This window comes from Paroedura picta, chromosome 2 (genome assembly GCF_049243985.1).
Source record: "Paroedura picta isolate Pp20150507F chromosome 2, Ppicta_v3.0, whole genome shotgun sequence".
NCBI lineage: Eukaryota > Metazoa > Chordata > Lepidosauria > Squamata > Gekkonidae > Paroedura > Paroedura picta.
Genome location: NC_135370.1, coordinates 92,344,566 through 92,366,320, shown reverse-complemented (window position 1 = coordinate 92,366,320; position 21,755 = coordinate 92,344,566). Strand labels below are relative to the sequence as shown.

The 21,755-nt window shown below is 40.6% G+C and overlaps 1 protein-coding gene across 5 annotated transcripts in view; it reads right to left on the bottom strand.

The window, feature by feature from the left end:
- The window catches only part of PIK3C2A (phosphatidylinositol-4-phosphate 3-kinase catalytic subunit type 2 alpha), a 101,838-nt gene that overhangs the window by 15,392 nt on the left and 64,691 nt on the right, over window positions 1-21,755 (bottom strand). For all 5 annotated transcript variants that reach the window (XM_077321617.1, XM_077321616.1, XM_077321618.1 and 2 more), the window contains 14 exons: window positions 21,579-21,684; window positions 19,440-19,582; window positions 15,653-15,841; window positions 15,441-15,534; window positions 14,568-14,662; window positions 13,208-13,388; window positions 12,364-12,468; window positions 11,066-11,158; window positions 10,066-10,195; window positions 8,761-8,897; window positions 5,356-5,525; window positions 4,430-4,586; window positions 4,074-4,183; window positions 1,471-1,678 (listed from right to left, as the gene is read on the bottom strand). In XM_077321617.1, coding sequence (XP_077177732.1) covers window positions 1,471-1,678; window positions 4,074-4,183; window positions 4,430-4,586; window positions 5,356-5,525; window positions 8,761-8,897; window positions 10,066-10,195; window positions 11,066-11,158; window positions 12,364-12,468; window positions 13,208-13,388; window positions 14,568-14,662; window positions 15,441-15,534; window positions 15,653-15,841; window positions 19,440-19,582; window positions 21,579-21,684 — 1,918 coding nt within the window. The remainder of the gene's footprint in view (window positions 1-1,470; window positions 1,679-4,073; window positions 4,184-4,429; window positions 4,587-5,355; window positions 5,526-8,760; window positions 8,898-10,065; window positions 10,196-11,065; window positions 11,159-12,363; window positions 12,469-13,207; window positions 13,389-14,567; window positions 14,663-15,440; window positions 15,535-15,652; window positions 15,842-19,439; window positions 19,583-21,578; window positions 21,685-21,755) is intronic.

Here is a 21,755-nt window from a genome sequence, read left to right as displayed (position 1 = left end):
ACAACCTGAGAGCCACAACTGTTGAAACAATATTGTTAGGCTGTAATACAGACAGAGTACTGTATAGGAACTGCCCATGGTTCCCTACCTTGAATACAAGAAAAGATGACAGGTACAATAAGCAGCATTGCAATGGTTTTATGAGCCTCTACTCAGTGTTTTATCACTTCAGCAGCCCACACCTACAACTGTTTTATTTCTCTTTCTTTACACTACAGTAAATACCAGGTACCAAATTTGTGAATAGCTCAGATTTTTTTCTGTCTTTTCCTTCAGATAAACTCAACATTTGTTTCAAGATGGGTAGCCATATCAGTCTGTCTATAGCAGTAGAAAAGAGCAAGAGCCCAGTATCACCTTGAAGACTTACAAAACTTGTGGCAGGGTATAACCGTTTCTGAGTCACTGTTTAACAAAGCTCATAACCTGTTCTTTTCTGCTTCAACATTTATTTATTTGGGTATTTATGCATCCCCTTTTCTCCTAAACAGATAGGCTTTAATGTGGGTAACTGTAAAACAGAATAAGAGTTTAACAACACCTTAAAGACTAACAAAACCTGTGCCAGAGTATGAGCTTTCAGAGCCCAGACATCTTTGGGAAAGAGGTGACTGCTGGGACACCACCCAAGTCTCTTGGAAGCATCAGGAGATAGAAGGCACATGGAAATAGGTCAGAGAGGACACACTGGCTCTTGAGGTTGAAAGGACCAGGGTCAAAGGAGAGGTGAAGGATCAGGGTGACAGAAGTCACCTTCCCTCTCAGTCTAGGACCTGTAAGAGTACCCCCTGCTGGCAAGAATCTGCCAGACAAAGGGAGTTCGGCTTCACATTTATAGTCTGCCCCTCTCATTGAGGCTCCAGATCAGGCCTTCTCAACCAGGTTTTTGTGGAACCCTGGGGTTCTTGACAGCCTTGGAAAGGTGGGAGTTAATTAATATTTAACATATTTTTAAAATTTGTTAAAATGTATTGGGTGATATGACCATATATAACCATGTCGACCACCTCCTCCCTCCCCAAATGGCCAATGATAGTCTGGAGGGGATGGGAAGGGGAGGGGCACCAGGTCAGGGTATACACAGTTATGCTTCCCAACCATATTTTGCACAATTGCACCACTTTGGGGGTTTCTTGAAGCCTGAAAAATGTTTCAGGGGGTTCCTCAATGGTAAAAACGTTGTGAAAGGCTGCTCTAGGTTGATCTACATGTATGAGAAAAACATTTCAGGCAGCAAGCAGATTACAAAATATGATAATATTCAAATTTAATAACAAGGTATACTAGAATTGAACAACAATTATCTGACTTGGGTTGACAATTACACTCATAACACAATGAAAAATAGCGGAATCTAAAACTGAGACATTATGGATGGAGGAATTATAGACATTATAGTCAGAAGTGAATAGGGGAAAGAAAGGTGGCAAGGTACAGAAAATATCCTTAGAAATCAAAACATACACTCACGTAATATTTATCTGGACTGTATCTCTTGTGATATGTAAACACAGATACTTCCTTGATACGGCCATCTTGTTTCAGTGAGTATGTTTTAGGAGAGAAAGACAGGATGGGCTCATCACTGGAAGGTAGACCTGAAAAACGGAGCTGAGCAAGGTTGTGAATGAAGAAGTTAAACTTCGTGGCAACATTTCCCAAACTTGACTCAATCAATCTGAAACAAAGGAAGAACTAATTACATTCTGTTCCATTTGCAGAACATGCACAACATTTTGGCTGTGACATATTTTCAGAACTAGCAAGTTACCAATTCAAACCATTGCTTTGGTACAGGGGTCTGCAGCCCTATTGAGCCTGTAGCACCCTTAAAAGTCTGACGCAGAATGGTGGGCATAACCACAACATGGCTACCAAGGAGTTAGAACTGACCACAGAATGTCAAGAGTGAGGTCATACACATGTCTAATAGTAACTCTTTAACACTGCAGGCAGAAGCTCCATTAGCCAGGATACCTTAACATATATTAAAAAATAAAAAATATTTTCTTCCGTACATCTTCAATCAAGTAGTGAGGATCCATGTATTGTGGTGGCAGCTGCCACAGAAACAACATTTCTGTACAGAGAGATCTTCCCTGGCCCAATCAGAAGTCCTGTTGGGCAACAACCCCACAAAGCTCCACATACTTTCTAAAAATACTTGATGGGTACCAGGAAAGATGCTGCTTTAGGATGCTTAGGGCTGATCCTGCGTAGAGCAGGGGGTTGGACTAGATGGCTTGTATGGCCCCTTCCAACTCTATGATTCTATGGTGGGTGCCAGAGTGCTCATTGCTTATGAAATATTCATTGTGTATAAAGTATCTCTTAGAATTTTAATTGAACTAGAGGGGACTGTTTGGTCATTCCCCCCGACACAGGGAGATATTTTTAATCTCACTTACTATACTGAACAACATTTTAGTTGTCTGAAAATCTCCATCAGATGTGGTCCAAAATGAATTTTCCTAGTTATCATTGGCACATCCTCCCTTCAACAGCTTCAGCTATCACTGTTCCAAACCATGGTTCTGGACATTAGATATTGGCTAAAAACAATCTTTTGTGATAAGCACTGTTATATGGAGAGTTATATAACTCATAGCACAGTTTTTTATTGATGTGGTTACAACATTGAGGTTCTCTGAAGAATATCTGAAAAACCTTACTTCTTTGCAACTAAACTCATAATAAAAATTATTCAATAATGCGATCAAGAAGACAATCTTGAGAACAGTACCTTTGTATCAGCACTTTCCACCCCATGTCATGTCAGAAACTAAGCTCTGCTCAAACCTGATTAAAGCCATTTTAAAGCCTCTGGCATCCTTTCAATTAGCACTATTCCTTTGCCTAGCACTGTTCTTACTGGGTAAAAGGCTATCTCTGAGATTATGCTGTGCACTGCTTTTTCCAGTGCCAAAATATGCTCCAATATTACAGGCATTTTGCTCTTTCAATCATATTTGGGTATCTTACCCGGCTTCAAAGTCATGTAATATACTCTGATATATACAGAATAATGGACACTGCATACAAAAACCGTCATACCAGTGCCAAGCTTGCAGAGAAAATGATGATAAAGTCAGAGTAAACTAGCCCCCAGTTTGAGATCAGCCAGATAAATTTGGAGACATTCTGGGAGATGCCCATCTCCTAGAAACATCCAAAGGTGATGAGGCTGTTCTATGGATGATTAAATCAATAACTGATTAGGGGAGGATAGCCAAAACGACAAGTTTAAAGCTTCACATACAACAGAAAAGAAGATAATCTTTGCTGTGTGAACTCCTCACCCTCTCATCCATACTAGCCTGTGGTTAGGATGGTGTCTTTGTTGCATTAAAATGTCAATATGAAAATGACCCTGGCAGAAGATGGGTGATAACTCTTTGATGTGTGCTAAGTGAACTGTGCATGCATTCTGTGCCACAGACACTGTCTCTGTTCACAGGGGTTCTGGATGACAGGCTCCATGTATCTTGTTAGCCTCTAATCCTTGTGTGACAGGATAACTGCAGCAAAGGAAATGAAAGAGACCCCTGCCTCTCCAGCATTGTGTGTTCTAGGCAACCATGCAGAACTGTTTTGGAGGGTGAACAATTACTGAAACCTGATAGTTAACATTTTGATATCTAACTCCATTGACTCTCCCAGCTTGTTTCACTGAACAAATGAAGTTTGATTTTAGAAAGCCTTTCCCTAAGGCATGAATTTTAATAAGGCATATTTGGATATTTCCAGATGGGCATAGAGTATGGGATACTATGTCAGTTTCTCCCATTAGGAGCCCATTACAACCAAAGCCAAATTCTACAAACATAATGATGGAAATTAAACAATACTTTTTCCTTTTAAGTTATATAATATAACTATGAACAAATGCATTTGTAGCACAGTGAACATAGATGCAAGATCATATTTACACAAATGCAAGAGGAAAGAAATTCAGAAAACATTTTGATTCCATTACTCTTAGACACAGCTAAGAGATTTCTTCACAAGCATATAATCAAAGCTGATGGAAACAGTAATATATAATGCTTTTAAAATATCAGTTTTTGTTGTACCTTGTGAAGAAAATTGTAGCTTCTGCATCTGTAGTTTGGGGCTGAAGGGCATCCTGGACATATTTCAAGTCTTGCACTCCAGTAAGTTCTGGTAATCCAGAAGAGAGCATCTATAAAGGGAAATAACACATTTAAATCAGGCTGCACTTCTAAAGATACAGATAACTTTGCTTGTACAAGAAAATAAACTTTTTTCCCCCCATTTTACATGCTACATTTAAAATTTAAACAGGATTTTTTTGTGCTTGAAAACCACATAGTTGATATGAAAAGACATCAGCTGGCAATTTTTTAAAAATGATGCAGCCTGATTTCCACAGATCATCACCATACAAACCACAATTTAAGACTATTACCAGTGAAAGTAGATTAAGAAAAAGGTTGGCTTGTTTCCTGATCAGGTTATAAGCTTGGCAGCAGAGATCAACAAACAACTGGAAACGAATAGTAGGCTTTTCACCCCCATTGATGACATAGGCCATGTCTGATGTCAGCACAAACGGAGCTCGGTCCCTTTTTAAAAAGAAGGTGAAATTAGTAAAGAGTTTAAAGCAACAAATTCAAGTTAGCTGACCTAGAATGTGCTACAGCATTTCATTTACTGCAGAGATTCTCACCTGTGTGGTGAGACTTATCTACATCCCATGCATATAAGGAAAGAGAACAGCAAAGAGCAAGCCTTGATCTCAACATATAGTGGTAAAATTAACACGTTACAAAACACAACCATTCTAATGGTTAAATTATAACCACTATATGTGAAACGGCTGGGAACATGCCGAGGCACTCTGTTGAAACAGCCAGTTTAGACTTCTTCACAGAAATGCTTAAAAATTTACTTTTGCTGGTAAATGTGTAAGATGACGGAATACCATAAAAATACTCAAAACAGGACTTGTTCAAACATGATACAATGTTTGTGAAAAACTTCACATGTAAATGAAATGCACACCCTACCTTCACTTCATCAACTGCTCCAGAGCTGCCCCCTGGACAATGTCTGCCCATGAGAAGTGAGAGCAAGAAGTACTGGGGACAGGAAATAGACAGTTCAGGGAGACAAAGGCCCTAAATCGCTTAAGCCTGGAGAAACATTTGCATGGCGGTCATACCTTTCCACACAAAGTATTCTTTTAACAGAAGTTACAGCTGTCAAAGATCCCTGCCAGAGAAGGCTGCCACTGTCAGCCTTTATAACTGCAAAGTTAGACACATTGTGTCCAGAAGACAAAACAAAGACAGGTCATCTTCCATTTTACTTTTTCATTATTTCATAGCATACCTCTTAAAGCTTCCAAACATCTGTGCATGGCCCAAAAACTTTCCAAAATCGATATGAAACATATGCCCTGTGCTGCGAAGCATTATGTTGTCATTATGACGGTCACAGATACCAAGGACATATGTGGCTACACAGCATCCTGCACAAGAGTATATAAAGTTTTCAGAAGCCTAAAATAAAATGAACAAACGCAGAGTTACATTTATATAGAGAACATTTTCCTAGAATGTGGTACACAATTAAAATAGATCTGGATAAGTGGTCAGCATTACAACATGCCTAGATGGAAAAAACAACAACTTTAAAAATGATGATTGTTCCAAGATTTCTTTTCCTTTTTGAAAATGTACCAATAAAACCGACAAATTAATACTAAATTCATGGCAAAAAGAATTCACAAAATTTAGGATTAATAAACAAAGCATTACATATTTTTATAAAGGATAATTAGAATGTGGGTTAGTATGTCCAAACAAATTATTACCATGCAGCAACAATAAAGATCGTAAGTATACAGATGCAAACTAGAACCTTGGTATAAGTTAGTTCAAAAATGTAGTTTCATTCCATTGCTTTATATTCCATGGTATGCTTCTAAAGTAAACATTATCAGGAGAGACTGTATTAAGTTTAGCAATATGATGACTGATGAAATAATTTACATGTAGACATCTTTTAGAAGGATTTTAAATCCAGGAAGTTCGTTATTGCAGTCCTTTATTATTTAATGCATACTTTAAAATCATGCAGCCATTGTCAGACTAGGATAAAACAAAAACTGGATGTAATCCTTGATAGGAATTGTCTCTCATATTGAATTAAAAAAACAACAACAAACAACCAAAATGGCTTCAATTTTTTAAAATGTGTAGCTTTATCATGGCACAGCAGTTGGGAAACAATATGAATACATGATTGACAAAATTTGAGGATATAGTATATAATAAGAAAGTGACTTATCTCAGCCAATGATGGCTGTTTATCTAATTCTGAAAAAGTGGGGGGAACAGCAATTTTGAAAAAAAAATGGCATGAGATCTGTGGCAAAGTCATTATGAAAAATAATGGCAAACTAATTTCTCCTCTTTGCTGTTACAGCAATATGCGTGAGAGAATTTTTTTACAGGGTCATCTGTAATTGGGAATTTAATTCCACATAAATTAAATAACATGTATCACACAAACCAATATGCATGTTGGAAATGTGACAAAAAGAAAGCTGATCCTATATAGTGTCCAATGGCAAAAATGGTCTGTCTAAGATTCTTACAGAAATTTCTATAAGATAATATGTATTATATTATAGGGATTACCATCCCTTGAGTTTCTTCTGTCCAAAAATCCACACAAGGATTATTCATGACATGATTACAGCTGCAAAATTGCTATCGACAAGAAACTGAACAATTAGTATACATCTCATCAAATCTTGGATGCAATAAGTATGGGGCATTGCAAAACTATCAAAACTTGTTTAGCTAAGAGATGATCATATTAAAAAGGCATACTTCTTGATAGCTGGAAATTTTTGCATTTTAGATGAAGGAATACAGTATTAGAATTATACAATTATGCATCACTTTTACATTAAGTAGGATAATGGAAATGACTAAATGATTGAGACAGCATTATCAAAAAGCTTAAAATCTTGTATTTGTAATACTGTAAATGATTGCTCTTTGTGTTGAGGCTGAATTGTCTAAAAATGAAAAAATGGGATGTAACATTGTTTGTAAAAAAATTATTTTGGAAATAAAATTATCTTTAAAAAACGTAGAGCTGCCTGGGAAGAGCGGGGTATAATTGCAGAAATAAATAGTTTGACCCAGTAACAGACTGATAGTAGTTTGGCTCTTACAGTTCTTGTAGCAAGGCTGACAGTCAATTGTTACAAATAACATAATTAGCGAATTAAAAAAATAACATTTAATTTTGCTAGTAATGGGATTAGGAAAAACAATTCCAGAAGCTGCAATAATTTTTAAAAAGGAGAAAATGGAATTAGGGTTTTTTGCAATTCCCCCTCCCCCAGTATTTTTCAGTTCAAGTCTATTGGACCCTCCAAAATTTCAGGATTGTTCCATGCGGCACTGCAGTTTCTGGGACTGGACTCTTCTGCAGCCTAGTTTAAATCAGGCTGTAGGAGAAACAAGCCCCAAGCCATAACAATAGTAATAGTTTGTTCCTGCCTGGCATGGCAGAACCTCAAACAACAGAGAGGTGTCTGCTGTTATTTGATTTATCGGGATTTCCCCCTCTAGTTTTTCCAAAAATGCTCAGATATGTTCAGGAAGCTGAAATATACCAGAACCACCCCTCCAACCCTCTAGAAAAATACCAATATTTTTTGGGCAAATGTTTGGCTCAAGTAGAATGCACAATGTCATATGCAAAATGTATCATTTATGCATCTGAATGTGTCTGAAATGAGAAAACAAGGGCCATCTATAAAACAACCCTGACAGCTTGAAGAACAGGACCACCCTCCCACTGCAGCCCTCAATTTCTGTTCGTGGGTACCAAAATACCCTCAGGAATAGCACTGGGAACTAAGTAGAAGAGGCACTGAAGAAAGCTGCTGCCTTTTAAAGAGCTAAGTACCCCGAAGTCTTTGGAACTGTGAGGCTGAATAAATACCATCAGTTTACACCAAAGTTAGATTAATACGGTATTGTCCTGAAGCCTTTCTTTGACACAGGACATATATTTTAAAATTATGATATTACAAAACTCTATACTATGATATACCCAGGACTGAATAGAAAAAAAAGTGTTTTTTTTAAATTCATGCTAACCTTGTTCAACTTGGGTTTCCATATTCCTCACTATGTATTTTATTTGTGATAATATGACTGTAAGATATGGCATTGTAATGGAATTTTGAGTTTGACTCCCTGTCCTTGGGAAGGGACCAGCAATTCCCTGGGAGGAATGTCTCACAGTTGTATGGAGCAAGCAACATATGGAGAGGGGATAGCCTTTGATCTCTCTACCAGCAACACTTTGGTTTCTCTCTGTAAAGTACACTGAATTCTAGGGGATTCATTGGCTGTTTTGACGAAGGATTATCATTGGCTGTATCTGGTTGTGACACAGATGTAACAGAACTGATTTTTGCTATATATTCCCTATCATGTAAGAAGATCATAGTCTGACGAAGGGTGCTTGCACTCGAAAGCTCACGCCTTGATTAAATCTTTGTTGGTCTTAAAGGTGCTACCCAACTCTGATTTTATTGTGCTACTTCAGACCAACACGGCTACCCATTTGAATTTAAAATTATGATGTATTCCTAGAGAGAGCTGATTTTTTAGAGTCAGTAGGACAAAGTAGTCAATATCTCACTTTTTAAAAGTCTAATAGTTTTATCATAAAAGTTCATGTTTTGAATGTGTAGGAATGTACCTTTTCATATTCTTCTTCAGTAGGATTGTATTTTCTTAGCCATTCTGCAAGAGGCTTGTCTTTAAAGGATCCAGTCACCCCATATTCCACTTGAATTTTCCTAAGTGTATCTGAAGCTGGAACAAGCTCCACCATTCCTTTAAACATATAGAAAATTTCTTACCAAGAGGTTTATAATTTGTACTTCTTTTCTATCATATGTTAAACTTGGGTCTACAAGACACCGTAAAGAACTGTTTTAGTGAATCCATACAACATCTAGAAATATTTGCACCTAATTTTCAACATGAGACTAAAATCTGGAGACGAAAGCCATGAACAGACTAAGCAGATCTTCCTAGAAACCTGAAAAATCTGAAATCTTAAAAATAAAAATGGGAAAAGGGAAAGGTATCCCCTGTGCAAGCACCGGGTCATGCCTGACCCTTGGGGTGACGCCCTCTAGCGTTTTCTTGGCAGACTCAATACAGGGTGGTTTGCCAGTGCCTTCCCCAGTCAATGGGAGAGGGGAAAAGCCCCCAAAATGATAAGATGCAGCAACTGCAGTTTTAAGAAACAAAAGACCCCAGGGGCTGGAGCCAGGTAACCACAGCAGTATCATCAGTCTTCAAGATTTGATTTCTGTCAGTAAAAGACAGGGGAGGGCGAATGGTCCTTTGCAGGGTGGTTTTGGCCTTTGAGGGAGGACTTATCAGGACCAGGCTTGGTAGGAACCACCAGGCAATTTGCTGCCATACAACTTGCTTGATTCACTCAGATCTGGCTGCTCATGTCTAGGCAACACCAACCATGCCACAAAACCTAGACTGGTGTAGCAGTTAAAGTTCCAGACTAGGAATTGGGAGACCCAGGTTCAGTCATGATCATGGTGTCTCCTCTGCCAGGTAAGTATGAGACCCAGGTTCAAATCACAACTTAACTGTGGAAGCTCAATGGGCAACCTTGCTTCAGTTACACATTCTCAACCTAAATTACTTCACAGGGTTATTATTGAGGATAAAAAAGGAGAGGAAAACAAGACACACTGAGTCTCCATTTTGGAGAAAGGCAGAGTTTTGGGCCCTTGGTATACCAGTGCAAAGGAACACAATTTTTTTGCAATTACAATGGATAGTTCAATCCATTTTACCCCCTACTCTATTTACAAAGCACCTTTCTGGCTCACTTTGTAAATGTTGCATGATTTGTTATTGAAGCTAGAGAGTTAATCAGCCTTCTAGTTCTGAAGTGTCTGCCTATAAAGTTACTATTTCCAATGGGAATTGAGACAGAGCAGGTCAAGTAAGAATTAGGAATTGTTTGCACCTCTATCTTTGCCAGTTGAAATACATTTGAAGATAACCATCCGCAGGTCCAGTCCTTCCTGTAACCAGATCTTATCCATGATTTTTATCATTTGTAAGGCCAACATATCCTGTCGCAGATCTTCCCCAACCTAAAATGGAACCAAGACAGCAAATAAAGGCACTTTCCACAGGACAATCCTCATAGGCAAGGTACATATTTTACTGCATGAGCACAGAAACTGGCCTTATCCACAGTATTTTGCATTTTTGATATCCAAATTTATCTTTATGCTATATAGATTAGCTTGGCTGGAGGTACATAAACAACATCTGGTAAAAATCTCAAAAGCTCAGAAAACAGCATGATATTTTCCTGTAGAAAGTGATTCATATTGCCTTCATGATAACCATTCATAGGCAATTCAGCACTGGTTCTTTCAGCATTTAGCCTACACTAGCATGAAGACAACATCTACAGTGTGATTCTAGAAATATGAAAGTCTACTAGGGCAGCGGTTCTCAACTGCTCTACTGCAGCAACCCTGGTGGCGGTGGCGGGATCAGCACGTGTTTGCGCGTGTGCAGGCGCACAACAGTCAGCTGAGTTGGCCGAGAGACCTATTGGGGAAGCCCCTTCCCCCCAGGATAAGGCCGGGGTGGACCCAGCCTATAGCTGCAGGGGAAGATGATGGTGGCCGGAAGCGGCAGCGAGTGATGGCAGCAGGCAGCAGCCATGGCAATGGCCACCTCCATGCTGCCTCGACTGTTGTGCACCTGCCATGGCTCCTCCCCCACTGGCTGCCGCTGCTGCCCACCGTCACCTTCCTCTGAAGGTACAAGCCGGGGCCTGCCTGGGAAAGCCCCTTCCACCCAGAGAAGCCCTCTTCAACTATCAATCTTGCTTACAGATTGAAACTTTGCATATGAAACTGAATTTCTCATGTCACAATCAGATAGGTATCATAGGAATCCAACAGAAATATATTAATGGAATGTCTATTGCCAACATAAAAATATACCTTAAACATAACGTTAATTTCTTCCCCCAATGGATCAGCATTCACCAAAGCAACTTTAAGAGGCACTGCATTCGAACTGAAGTAGGAACATGCCTGTCAAAGATAGTTTACATTGATTACATTAAGGACAACATTAGTTGTATTAAAATAAAAAGGACTGTTTAAACATATTTAGTACAATTATTTTACTGTTATTTATTTCATTTATACCCCAACTTTCTCCTCAATGGATACACAAAGTGCTTTACGAGATATGATATCAATGAAGAAGAGTTGGTTCATATATGCTGCTTTTCTCTACCCAAAGTAGTCTCAAAGTGGCTTACCATCGCCTTTCCTTTCCTGTCTCACAACAGATACCCTGTGAGGTAGGTAAGGCTGAGATAGCTCTGATATCACTGCTCGCTCAGAACAGCTTTATCAGTGCTGTGGCAAACCCAAGGTCACCCAGCTGGATGCATGTGGTGGACTGGGGAATCAAACCTGGCTTGCCAGATTACAAGTCTACGCTCCTAACTACTACACCAAGCTGGCTCTCACACCAAGGTGAGTTAAAGCAGTTTTACTTCATTTTTAACAGCCACATGCAAACAATTTATCTGTGCTTGCCTCTATTTTGTTAATGGTTTCTTTTACTCATAGGTGAAAAGAAAAATCTTGCAAAAATAAGTATAATTTGCACTGTTTTGCTCTTTCCTCATGAATGTGTACCTATGTCTTTAAGATCTTAAAGGTAAGGTAAAGGTATCCCCTGTGAGTTTTCCATCCTTAAAGGTAGAGGTATCCCCTGTGCAAGCACCGGGTCATGTCTGACCCTTGGGGTGACATCCTCTAGTGTTTTCATGGCAGACTCATTACAGGGTGGTTTGCCAGTGCCTTCCCCAGTCATTACCGTTTACCCCCCAGCAAGCTGGGTACTCATTTTACCGACCTCGGAAGGATGGAAGGCTGAGTCAACCTCGAGCCGGCTGCTGGGATCGAACACCCAACCTCATGGGCAGACAGCTTCAGACAGCATGTTGCTGCCTTACCACTCTGCGCCACAAGAGGCTCTTTTTAATATCTTAATACTTGTCAAAACACTACAATTATGTTGCATTCATATTGGCAGAATGTATTGTATTTAGCTTTACTAAGAGACACATCAAAATCTCCTTTGATTACAATATTAGGTTACTACACTCTTAGCCATGTTAGCTAAATGCAAGCATCACTTTTCGTCTTCTCACCTTTCAGTCATACTTGCGTAAAGTGCAATTTGTAATTTAAAAATTGAAAATCTTTACACACAACTATACCTTGACATTCAGTTCTTTTGCTACAAGGCTTGGACTAAGAGGCAAACGGCATTTGTTTTTTAAGAAAAACGACTGCACCCGTTCCATTCCACTTTGCAAGACAACCTGTTAATCAATAATGCAACATTAAAAATTGCTGTAGGGAAATACTGAGATAGTTCTCAATGCATACAGGGACTGCTTCAATTAGAGCTGCCAATCTCCAAGGTAGGGACTGGTGGTTGGAGTTCTCCAGCTATTGCAGCTGATCTCCAAGCAACAGAGATCAGTTCATCTCAAGGAAATGGCCACCTCACTAAGTCCCACCCCAAACCTCACCCTCCTCAGGCTTCACCCCACAAAAAAACCTCCAGGTATTTCCCAACCTGGAGCTGGCAACTCTAGCTTCAATCTTCAATACACAACGATAATTCTTGGGAAATAGTTAAAAACAATGATTCCTGTTTATAATCACACTCCAAGACCAGAAGACTCAAGTCTTTAGCAAGGAAATACAATGCTAGTGTAAAATAAGCTAAACATACACGAATCTTTAATTAAACATGAATCATTCCCTCTGCTAGTAAGCTTCCCATGTTCAAAATATTTGCACCCTGTGTCAGAAATATTTACTCATGTGATTAGTCCTGATACTTTTATTGCCTATACAGATCGGTGTTGATGGGTCCTGATCCCCAACCAACATGCCCTCAGTGAGGAAGTTAGCTGAATGCTGCTCAGCCCCTTTCAAGTGTCCTCTTCATGGTCCAGACTTAACAAAAGGGAGGAAAACAGATCACCCGCAGGCAACGCTGATCGTTCAGCTGGCTCCCAAACACACACAAAACCTACTACTTTAACCAACCTGTCTGGCAGATCCACTTGTTTGCTTTACTTTTTCTGCTACCATTCCCAGGATTTTTACCAGTCTTGTCTGCTTTTCGAACTCTTCTCTCAGTCTTCTCCCACAGACTGAAAGGAAGGCACCAAGGGTATGCTCATACCTTACACCATATCTGACGTCATGTAAGGCATCTTTTAGTAACCTGAAATATTACCATAATATTTGTGAAGAAAACCAAGGACACATGCATTCCTCACTAGACATATATGTGTTTGTATGCAAGTGTGTGTAAAGTCCACACACACATATCTACTTATGTATCATCCATATCACACAATCCTTTGTATGCACAGCAACATGGGGGAAAACAACGTGGTTATGTAACAGCAATTTCAATTTCTGTTGTTGTCTCCCTCTAAAGTACTATAATGCTCCATTTGAGGATTTTAGAGAAATGTACAGTTTTGTTTTATATTTGAATTGTAGTCCATTCTTTAAACCTGGTATTCATGTAATTTGGGTAATGCTGCAGGCAGTGTATGATTTAGCAAGGGATTCTAAGCAGTTCTACTTAGGAATGCACTATTAGTAACCTTTGTAAACTAGATTAATAAAATTTTCCTTCAAATACATCTTGTTTAGGACAGAAAGGTTTGCAAACTATACTTGATAAATGGCCTATAAATGTTGGGGCTTGTTACTGACATTTAATCAAGCTCGCTACAAGGGACTATCAGCCCACAAGGACATGAGGATACATATGTACAACACCTTTTTCATTAAATCCAAATAAAAAGTATTTCTACTGGTAGCAGTACGTTTGTCAATAAAAATGCACTCTGACTCTCAAACTACCTAACCAGGAGTTAGGAGGGGGGAGTAGCAATGCCGGAAATAAAACAGAAAAACCTTAAAGGTATCCTAAAATAAATGTTAATGTTTGCTATTAACATCACAACTTTTGGCATAGAAGATTGGAAATTCTCTTGCATTAAAAGTAACTATCCTCATCCACTAAGAAAACACAAGTGCACTGAAGAAAAAATTTTTGTACCCTGCTTTTTGCTACCTGAAGGAGTCTCAAAGGATAGATGAGCCTGAAAGAGCTCTGAGAGAACTGTGACTGGCCCAAGGTCACCCAGCTGGCTGCATGTGGGGGAGTGGGGAATGAAACCTGGTTCTCCAGATTAGAGGCCGCTGCTCCTAACCACTATACCATGCTGGTTCTCAGACCTATTCAGACACTGAGACCTACTGGAATTTCTTTTGGGCACTTCACATGGTTTTCCTTCCCTTTTCCCACTCTCTAATTATCTAACCAGCCAGTCCCACTTTAAAACAGTCTGCCTAAGAACAGAAAGAGAGATGCAAGTATTCTTACCAATACAGATAGTGTGCTACTCGGATATTTCCTAATGCTCGGGTCAAAAGGAATCTGACTAGAGCATTGTCCAGATAGGTTTCGTATTTTAGTGCCTATAAATATTTTAAAAGAACAAAACAAAGTTTTACACAATGAAATAGGTGGATTTAAAAGTAGCGCAAGTAGCCATAGCAATTATGTTGATTTATGTCAAATTCAGTTTGCTTTGGAATAGCCAACCACCTGCAGTTTTAGAGATATTTCAGTAGAAAAATATTTTATAGACATAACTTATCATTAATTTAGAAAAACTAGTTCTATATGACTGTGTTTACCAAGTGTAACAAGGAAAGAATTATTTTAGATTTTCAGTAGCCTTTCAAATACTTCTCCAGTCTTTCTTAATCTTTTTCAGGACTCCCCCCCCCACACACACACACTTTACTTGTGCACTATAGCAACCAGAATCTAACAAAAAACACAGCCTCCTAGTGGCTGCATGAAGTCTCTCGGCATTACGGCACCAACATATTCTTTCTTGGCACTTAATGTCAGGAGGGAAAGACACAGCATTTCACGCTGATAAGGCTACTGTAAGTTTACATTTCACCATTTGCCATCTTGAGTAGGAACAGATGACCTCAGGTGTTCAGCTTTAAAGCAGCAAGATAGGCAACTAGAGCAGTATGGATGTGGACGGAGGAATAAGTTGAAAATTACTTGCATTATGAGACCACTAACTGCTGCCTTCGGATAAATAGCAAACTAGCTCTGGACACCTCTGCACATATATGTCTTGCTTTCCATAAATTAAAGGATATCTATCAATCTATCCATCTATCGTAACTGCAAACAAATAGGTCCCTATTTCATATGCTAAGTGTACCTTACCTGCACAAACTGGGGAAGGAAGTCAACAAGTTCATCATCACTTATTGCCTCAATCCATTGTACGGCTCTTGTTCTTACTTCTTGATCTGCAAAACTTCAGAACATCACAAGATCTGTTATGAACTGCCCATCCCTCAAGTCTTTGTTATTATTTTAGTTGTTTATGAATCATTTATTTCACATATATATGGAAAATACTATATTTGACTTACTTCTTGTCCAGTAATTCTAGTGCAATCAGGGGTGGCAAGGGGGGCCACTGCTGAAGCAGTGAATATATTTCAGGGAGATTTGTCCAATCCCAGTTTGGGGAACTTGCCAACAGCTTTGGAAGACTGTTTGCCTCTGTATGACAATAATGCCGCTTCTCCCACAAAAATGCTTTGTCCTTTCTAGATAGTCTTTAAAAAAATCACAGCAGGTTGTTAGTTCATTGAAATATAAATGCAAACACAGCCAAAACAACCAAGAAAGGCTCTCCAAAACGTATTTGATCACCACTTGCTTTCTTGGAAGAAAAAAAAAACACCCCAAAGTCTGAGACAACTTTGTTAGTAACATTTCACTGATTCCACAAAGCTCTAAGGAAAATGTAATTCAGCTGCTGAGCAATAATTTAAATGCTCTTGATAATCAGAACTGTAAAGCAGCACATTCACTTTATCAACAAGCCTCACATGGTGTAAAGTCTTGACTCAGGAATGCAGGATTTAGGGCTTTACAGGAGAGGGAGAGGGAAAAAAATCTTAAATTGTGTCTGAAAAACAACTCCCTGGGTAGGCTCGTGGCAGGTAACAGTTGTCTTAAAACCCCCAATTAAAACCCCATTAAAAGACATTAAAAATCATAACATAACATGGCGGCAGCCAATCACAATCTACTCCCACCTACCAAGGCAATAGAGAATGGGGGGAGATGATGTATACTTCAGACCCCCCCGGGGGAGCGACGCTCTAACTCGCAGACCCCAGCCTCAACCATAAACCTGGCAGAAGAGCTCCGTTTTACAGGCCCTGCGGAAAGCTGACAAATCCCGCAGGACCCCTAGTTCACCCAGGAGCTCATTCCACCAGGTGGGGACCAGGACTGAAAAAGCCCTGGCCCTGGTTGAGGCTAGGCGTACTTCTCTAGGGCGGGGAACGACCAATAGATTTCCCCCCCGCAGAGCGTAATGCCCCGCGGGGGACATAGGGCGATAGGAGGTCCCTCAAGTATGTGGGTTCCAACTCACGTAAAGCCTTAAAGGTTAATACCAAAACCTTTAACTGGATCCGGGCAGCAATTGGCAACCAGTGCAGCTGCCTCAGCACAGGCTGGATGTGGGCCCTCCAAGATGTACCAGTGAGGATCCTAGCAGCTGCATTTTGCACTAGCTGAAGTTTCCGGATCAAGGACAAGGGTAGGCCCGCGTAGAGCGAGTTACAGAAATCTAGTCTGGAGGTGACCGTTGCATGGATCACTGTGGCTAAGTGATCAGGGGACAGGTAGGGCGCTAGTAGCCGGGCTTGGCGAAGGTGGAAAAATGCCTGGCCCGCTACTCTCTTGACCTGCGCCTCCATAGTCAGGGAGGCATCGATGGTCACGCCCAAATTCCTGGCCTGGGACACGATGTTAAGTTGCGCCCCTGCCAGGGTGGGCAAGCATGCTTCCTGATCCCGCCCCCTACCTCCCAGCCACAGGATCTCTGTCTTGGAGGGGTTGAGTTTCAGGCGACTCTGCTCGAACCATTCTGTCACTGCTTCCAAACATCTGGCAAATGGTTCTGGGGGTGGAGTCCGGGCAGCCGTCCATTAGGAGATAGAGCTGGGTGTCATCAGCATACTGATGGCAACCCAACCTGAAACTTACTCTTATCAAAAAAAGAGTAAGTTACCATGGTGGGGGAAATGTCTGCCATTTTGAGGGAGCACACTTTCTTCTCTGGAGGGACAACTGTCCCTTGTGAGAGATTCAAAATGGGTGGAATGGACTCCTTTCCATGTGTTTCTGCATCAGGACTAGGCAAACCTTCCTTGTCATTGCACAGCAGGCAGGCTGACCAGCAAGCAGGCAGCCTAGTGAGCAGAGGGAAGGATGGCATTTCCCACCCCAAGATTCATTACCTCTAAGTTCAGGAGTTCAAGAGGCATTAAGCAACTGTGGACATTTAAGAGCAGTCACATAGAAGACACTGTGACCTTCAATTAACCCTCAGTTTTACAGAAGCATGTGCAATGACTGTTGGATCCTTAATACCAAGAGAATAAAGATAGCATATCAGATAATTGATAAGCTCCCTGTCTTAGGCACTGCCTACGTTTCTTAAAGCCATGATGGGTCTATAATCAATGACAAGCTGAAAATTTGATCTCTTTGGGGGCACACCAGTCCCATCCATGACCATGCCTCCAAATATCTTGCATCTTATACAGATTCAGTCTGTTCTCCACTTGCCCAGCAATGACTTTCAAGCCTTGTCCCACTGCCAGAGTTGATACTCCACAGTATCTGCTCCCTTGAGGAGTTCCTCAGGCGCAGTGCTCTCCCCCCCCCCCATTTTTCCACATCTTTATGCGCCCTCTGACCCAGCTTGTGTCGAGTTTTAGGATGGGTTGTCATCAATATGCCAATGACACCCAGCTCTACCTCCTCATGGACAGCTACCTGGACTCTCTCCCCAGAAGCATTTGCCAGATGTTTGGAAGCCATGGCTGAATGGCATGAGCAGAGTCGACTGAAACTCAACCCCGCCAAGACAGAGGTCCTGTGGTTGAGAAATAGGAGGGCCGGTCAGGAAGTGGGCTTACCTGCCCTGGCTGGGATGCAACTTACAACCACCCAATCTATGGAAGTAACCATAGATGACTCACTAACCTTGGAGGCACAGGTCAAGAGGGTAGCTTGCCAGGTGTTTTTCCACTTTTGCCAGGCTTGGCTACTAGCGCCCTACCTGTCCTCTGAACACCTGGCCATGGTGATCCATACAACAGTCACCTCCAGAATAGATTTCTTTTTCTCGCTCTACACAGGCCTGCCCTTGTCCTTGACCTGGAAATTGCAGCTGATGCAAAATGTTTCTTCACAGGAACACCTTGGAGGGCCCACATCCAGCCTGTTCTGCGGCAGCTGCATTGGTTACAGGTTGCAGCCTGGATCTGGTTCAAGGTTTTGGTTCTAATTTTCAAGGCCCTTCGGGTTTTGGGACCCACACATCAGAGGGACCATCTGTTGCCCTATGCCCCTGCAGAGCTTTGTGCTCTGTGGGTACCAACTTGCTGGTTGTTCCCAGCCCTAGAGAAGTTCGCCCGGCCTCAACCATGGTGAGAGCCTTTTCAGTCCTGGCCCCTACCTGGTGGAATGAGCTCCCAGAAGAGCTGCGGCCCTGCGGGAGCCTTCTGAGTTCAGTAGGGCCTGCAAGATGGTTAAGGCTGGGGTTTGAGATCTAATCCCCCCCCCCCGCCCGGTGCTAAGCAGCAGTACACAAGGGTCATCAATGGCAAGTCGCTTACCATTTCCCCTATTAGATTGGATGCTGTTGTGGGGGGATGGGGAATTATACCGCCATGTTTTCTTATTTCATAGTAAATAAATAATGATAATGATAATAATAATAATTAAATACTGAAAAGGTAAAATATGTCCCAATTATCAGCTTCTTCAAAAGGCAAAGTCATCCGCATCTGTCCTAAAATTCTGTCAATGCCCAATTCATATATCCAACAAAAATACATGCAAAGTTGATTGTTACATATGACATTTTACAAGTTGGCTGAATGCCCTCTTACACTGCAGTGTACATGTCATAGGGAATTTTTCATTTTTCAAGTAATCCTATGACCAAAAGGAAAAGGATTACGTTCGATGTAGCAATTATTTTGCATTAATAGAACAACCATTTAAGGACAGATATAGCCAAAACTCTGTACACTGAAACATCTTTCTGATGTCATAGATACTAAAAATTCAGCAAAATTTATAAAATACATAACAAAGCAGAGCTATTAGTGCAATGTGACACACCCAAGAGTACCCTCTTTGGAAAGAATGGAATAAAGACACTCTCTTGAATCTTCTTCCAATGTGTCTATAGAACAGCATACAAAACTATTTGCAGCTTGTGGAGTCTTGTACATAACTTCAAATGGTAAGGAAGGGAAGTCAACCTAAAAAAAGAAAGAAAAGCATCTTTAGGAAAACCATAAAATGGAATCTCCTGCTGATGGTTCAGACCCAATATTCAAATACCCACAGGAATGTTAGCATATCGGGAAGATACCACAGATAATCCACGTAGTAGATACAATGTGTAGCAATTAAGTTTTATAACTTTTAAACAATTTTTGATATTATATAAATAAAAGAAGGATGAGAATATTTCTGCAGCGCCACACTCTTCAGGGTTCAAGCTTTCCTTTCTAGGATTCACAATCTGAAGAGCTGCCATCAAAGTTTGATGAAGTAAAAACGCCCATTGCTTGTTTCCTCACACTTTTTACCTGCCTCTAGCTGAATCCAGAACAATTCTATTCTACCTGAAAAACATACGGTTCAATCCAGAGCACAGACATTTGAAAACTTTGAGACTGAAAGCCTATTGTCTTTTTCTTGCTCATCATATAAAAATGACAACTCTATAAAGCAGGGGTAGTCAAACTGCGGCCCTCCAGATGTCCATGGACTACAATTCCCAGGAGCCCCCTGCCAGCATTCGCTGGCAGGGGGCTCCTGGGAATTGTAGTCCATGGACATCTGGAGGGCCGCAGTTTGACTACCCCTGCTATAAAGGGACTAATTTAAGGTTTATAAAAAACCTTACAGAACAGCAACTTGGTCCCTGCTATGGAGCACTTTGATACAATGTCATGGAATGGAAGTAGTTCAAACTTATAGGTAGATTATGAGAATAAATTAACATACAGCATAATGACAATGGTAGATTGAATTGCACAGAAAACATCTGGACACAATAAAAATGCAAATGTCTACATCAGCCTTTTCCAACCTCTTAGCTGTGGAAGAGTCCCTGAAATAAATGTTCAGGCTTTGAGGACCCACAGAAGTAATGTCAGCTGCCATGCCTTCCTGCCACACAACCCAGAAGTGACATGTCACTGGAAATGACATCACCGCTCACGCCTTCATCCTCCTTTCACTCCCTCCCCCTGCCTTTACTATTACTGCAGCAGCTCCACTTAATATTGGCTTGAAAGAATGGCAGGAGCTGAAAAGACAGCCTGGAACACCCAAACTATGACCCGACTCCCCCTCTTTGATTTTTACATCCTTGGCCTAACCACCAAGCCCTCTGGATGTTGGCAGCCTGTTCCCTAGCTTGTGGCTAAATCCATTAAGGTAAGATAGCCAAGGCCACGGACCCCTTCTATAGCTCCTACAGATCCTGAGGGGTCCACAGACCTCTGGTTGGGAATCGCTGATCTACATTAAGAGAATAATGAGCAAAGAGATAGTCAATTGCTGACAGCAGTTAGCTGAGATCTTGCCCTGAGGGTCAGAGAATTACCCTCTCAGGAAAATGCTGACTGAGTAAGAACCTTCCTGTGACTCTAATTTTCCACGTACATTCTAAAACAGAGTCCATACCACCACTTCAGAAGCCATCTTATTCCCACCTCTTACCATTCCACTGATGTGCAGATCTGGCCTCTTCTAATACCTTTCATATATTATAAACACTCCTGAACATGTATGTATTTTATAAAAATATAGAAGATTAGATTTATAAGCAGAACATGACATTTGTTACATATTACAAGCATAACATGATCTGTTGTTAAACAAAACAAAATATATATTCCTTGAGGGATATATGTAAGACACAGAGAGCCTGAAGTCTAAATTAAAGCCAAGAAACCCCAAAGAAGTTTCTACATATCTGTATTATTCCACAATTAAGAAGAAATAATAAAAGCTTTTGCCCCTTGCAAATCCCCCAGATAACACATATATACAATGGATGCAGGAGAAAGGGGAAAAGTGTATGTTCCAATACTGTTTTGCAAATTGCTCCAAGGATAAAATACAGAACTTCATTCCTATGTGTGAATTTATGCATGTCACTGGAAAAGTAGCCATTTATTAGTGCGTTTAGAATTCCAGACAATATGTAAAAGTCACCAAAGCAAAGAGGAATATCCCTACCTGCAATACTATTCTTTCCATTAGACTTCCTTTTTTGAGGGTGATTCCAGGCATATTTGTGGAAGTTGTCCAAAGGTGTAAAAGTTTAGTTCCACAAGTCAACATTCTAAAGGCACCAAAGAACAATTACATATGTATATCTATCAGGTACAATGTGCATACAAAAATAATCTGATA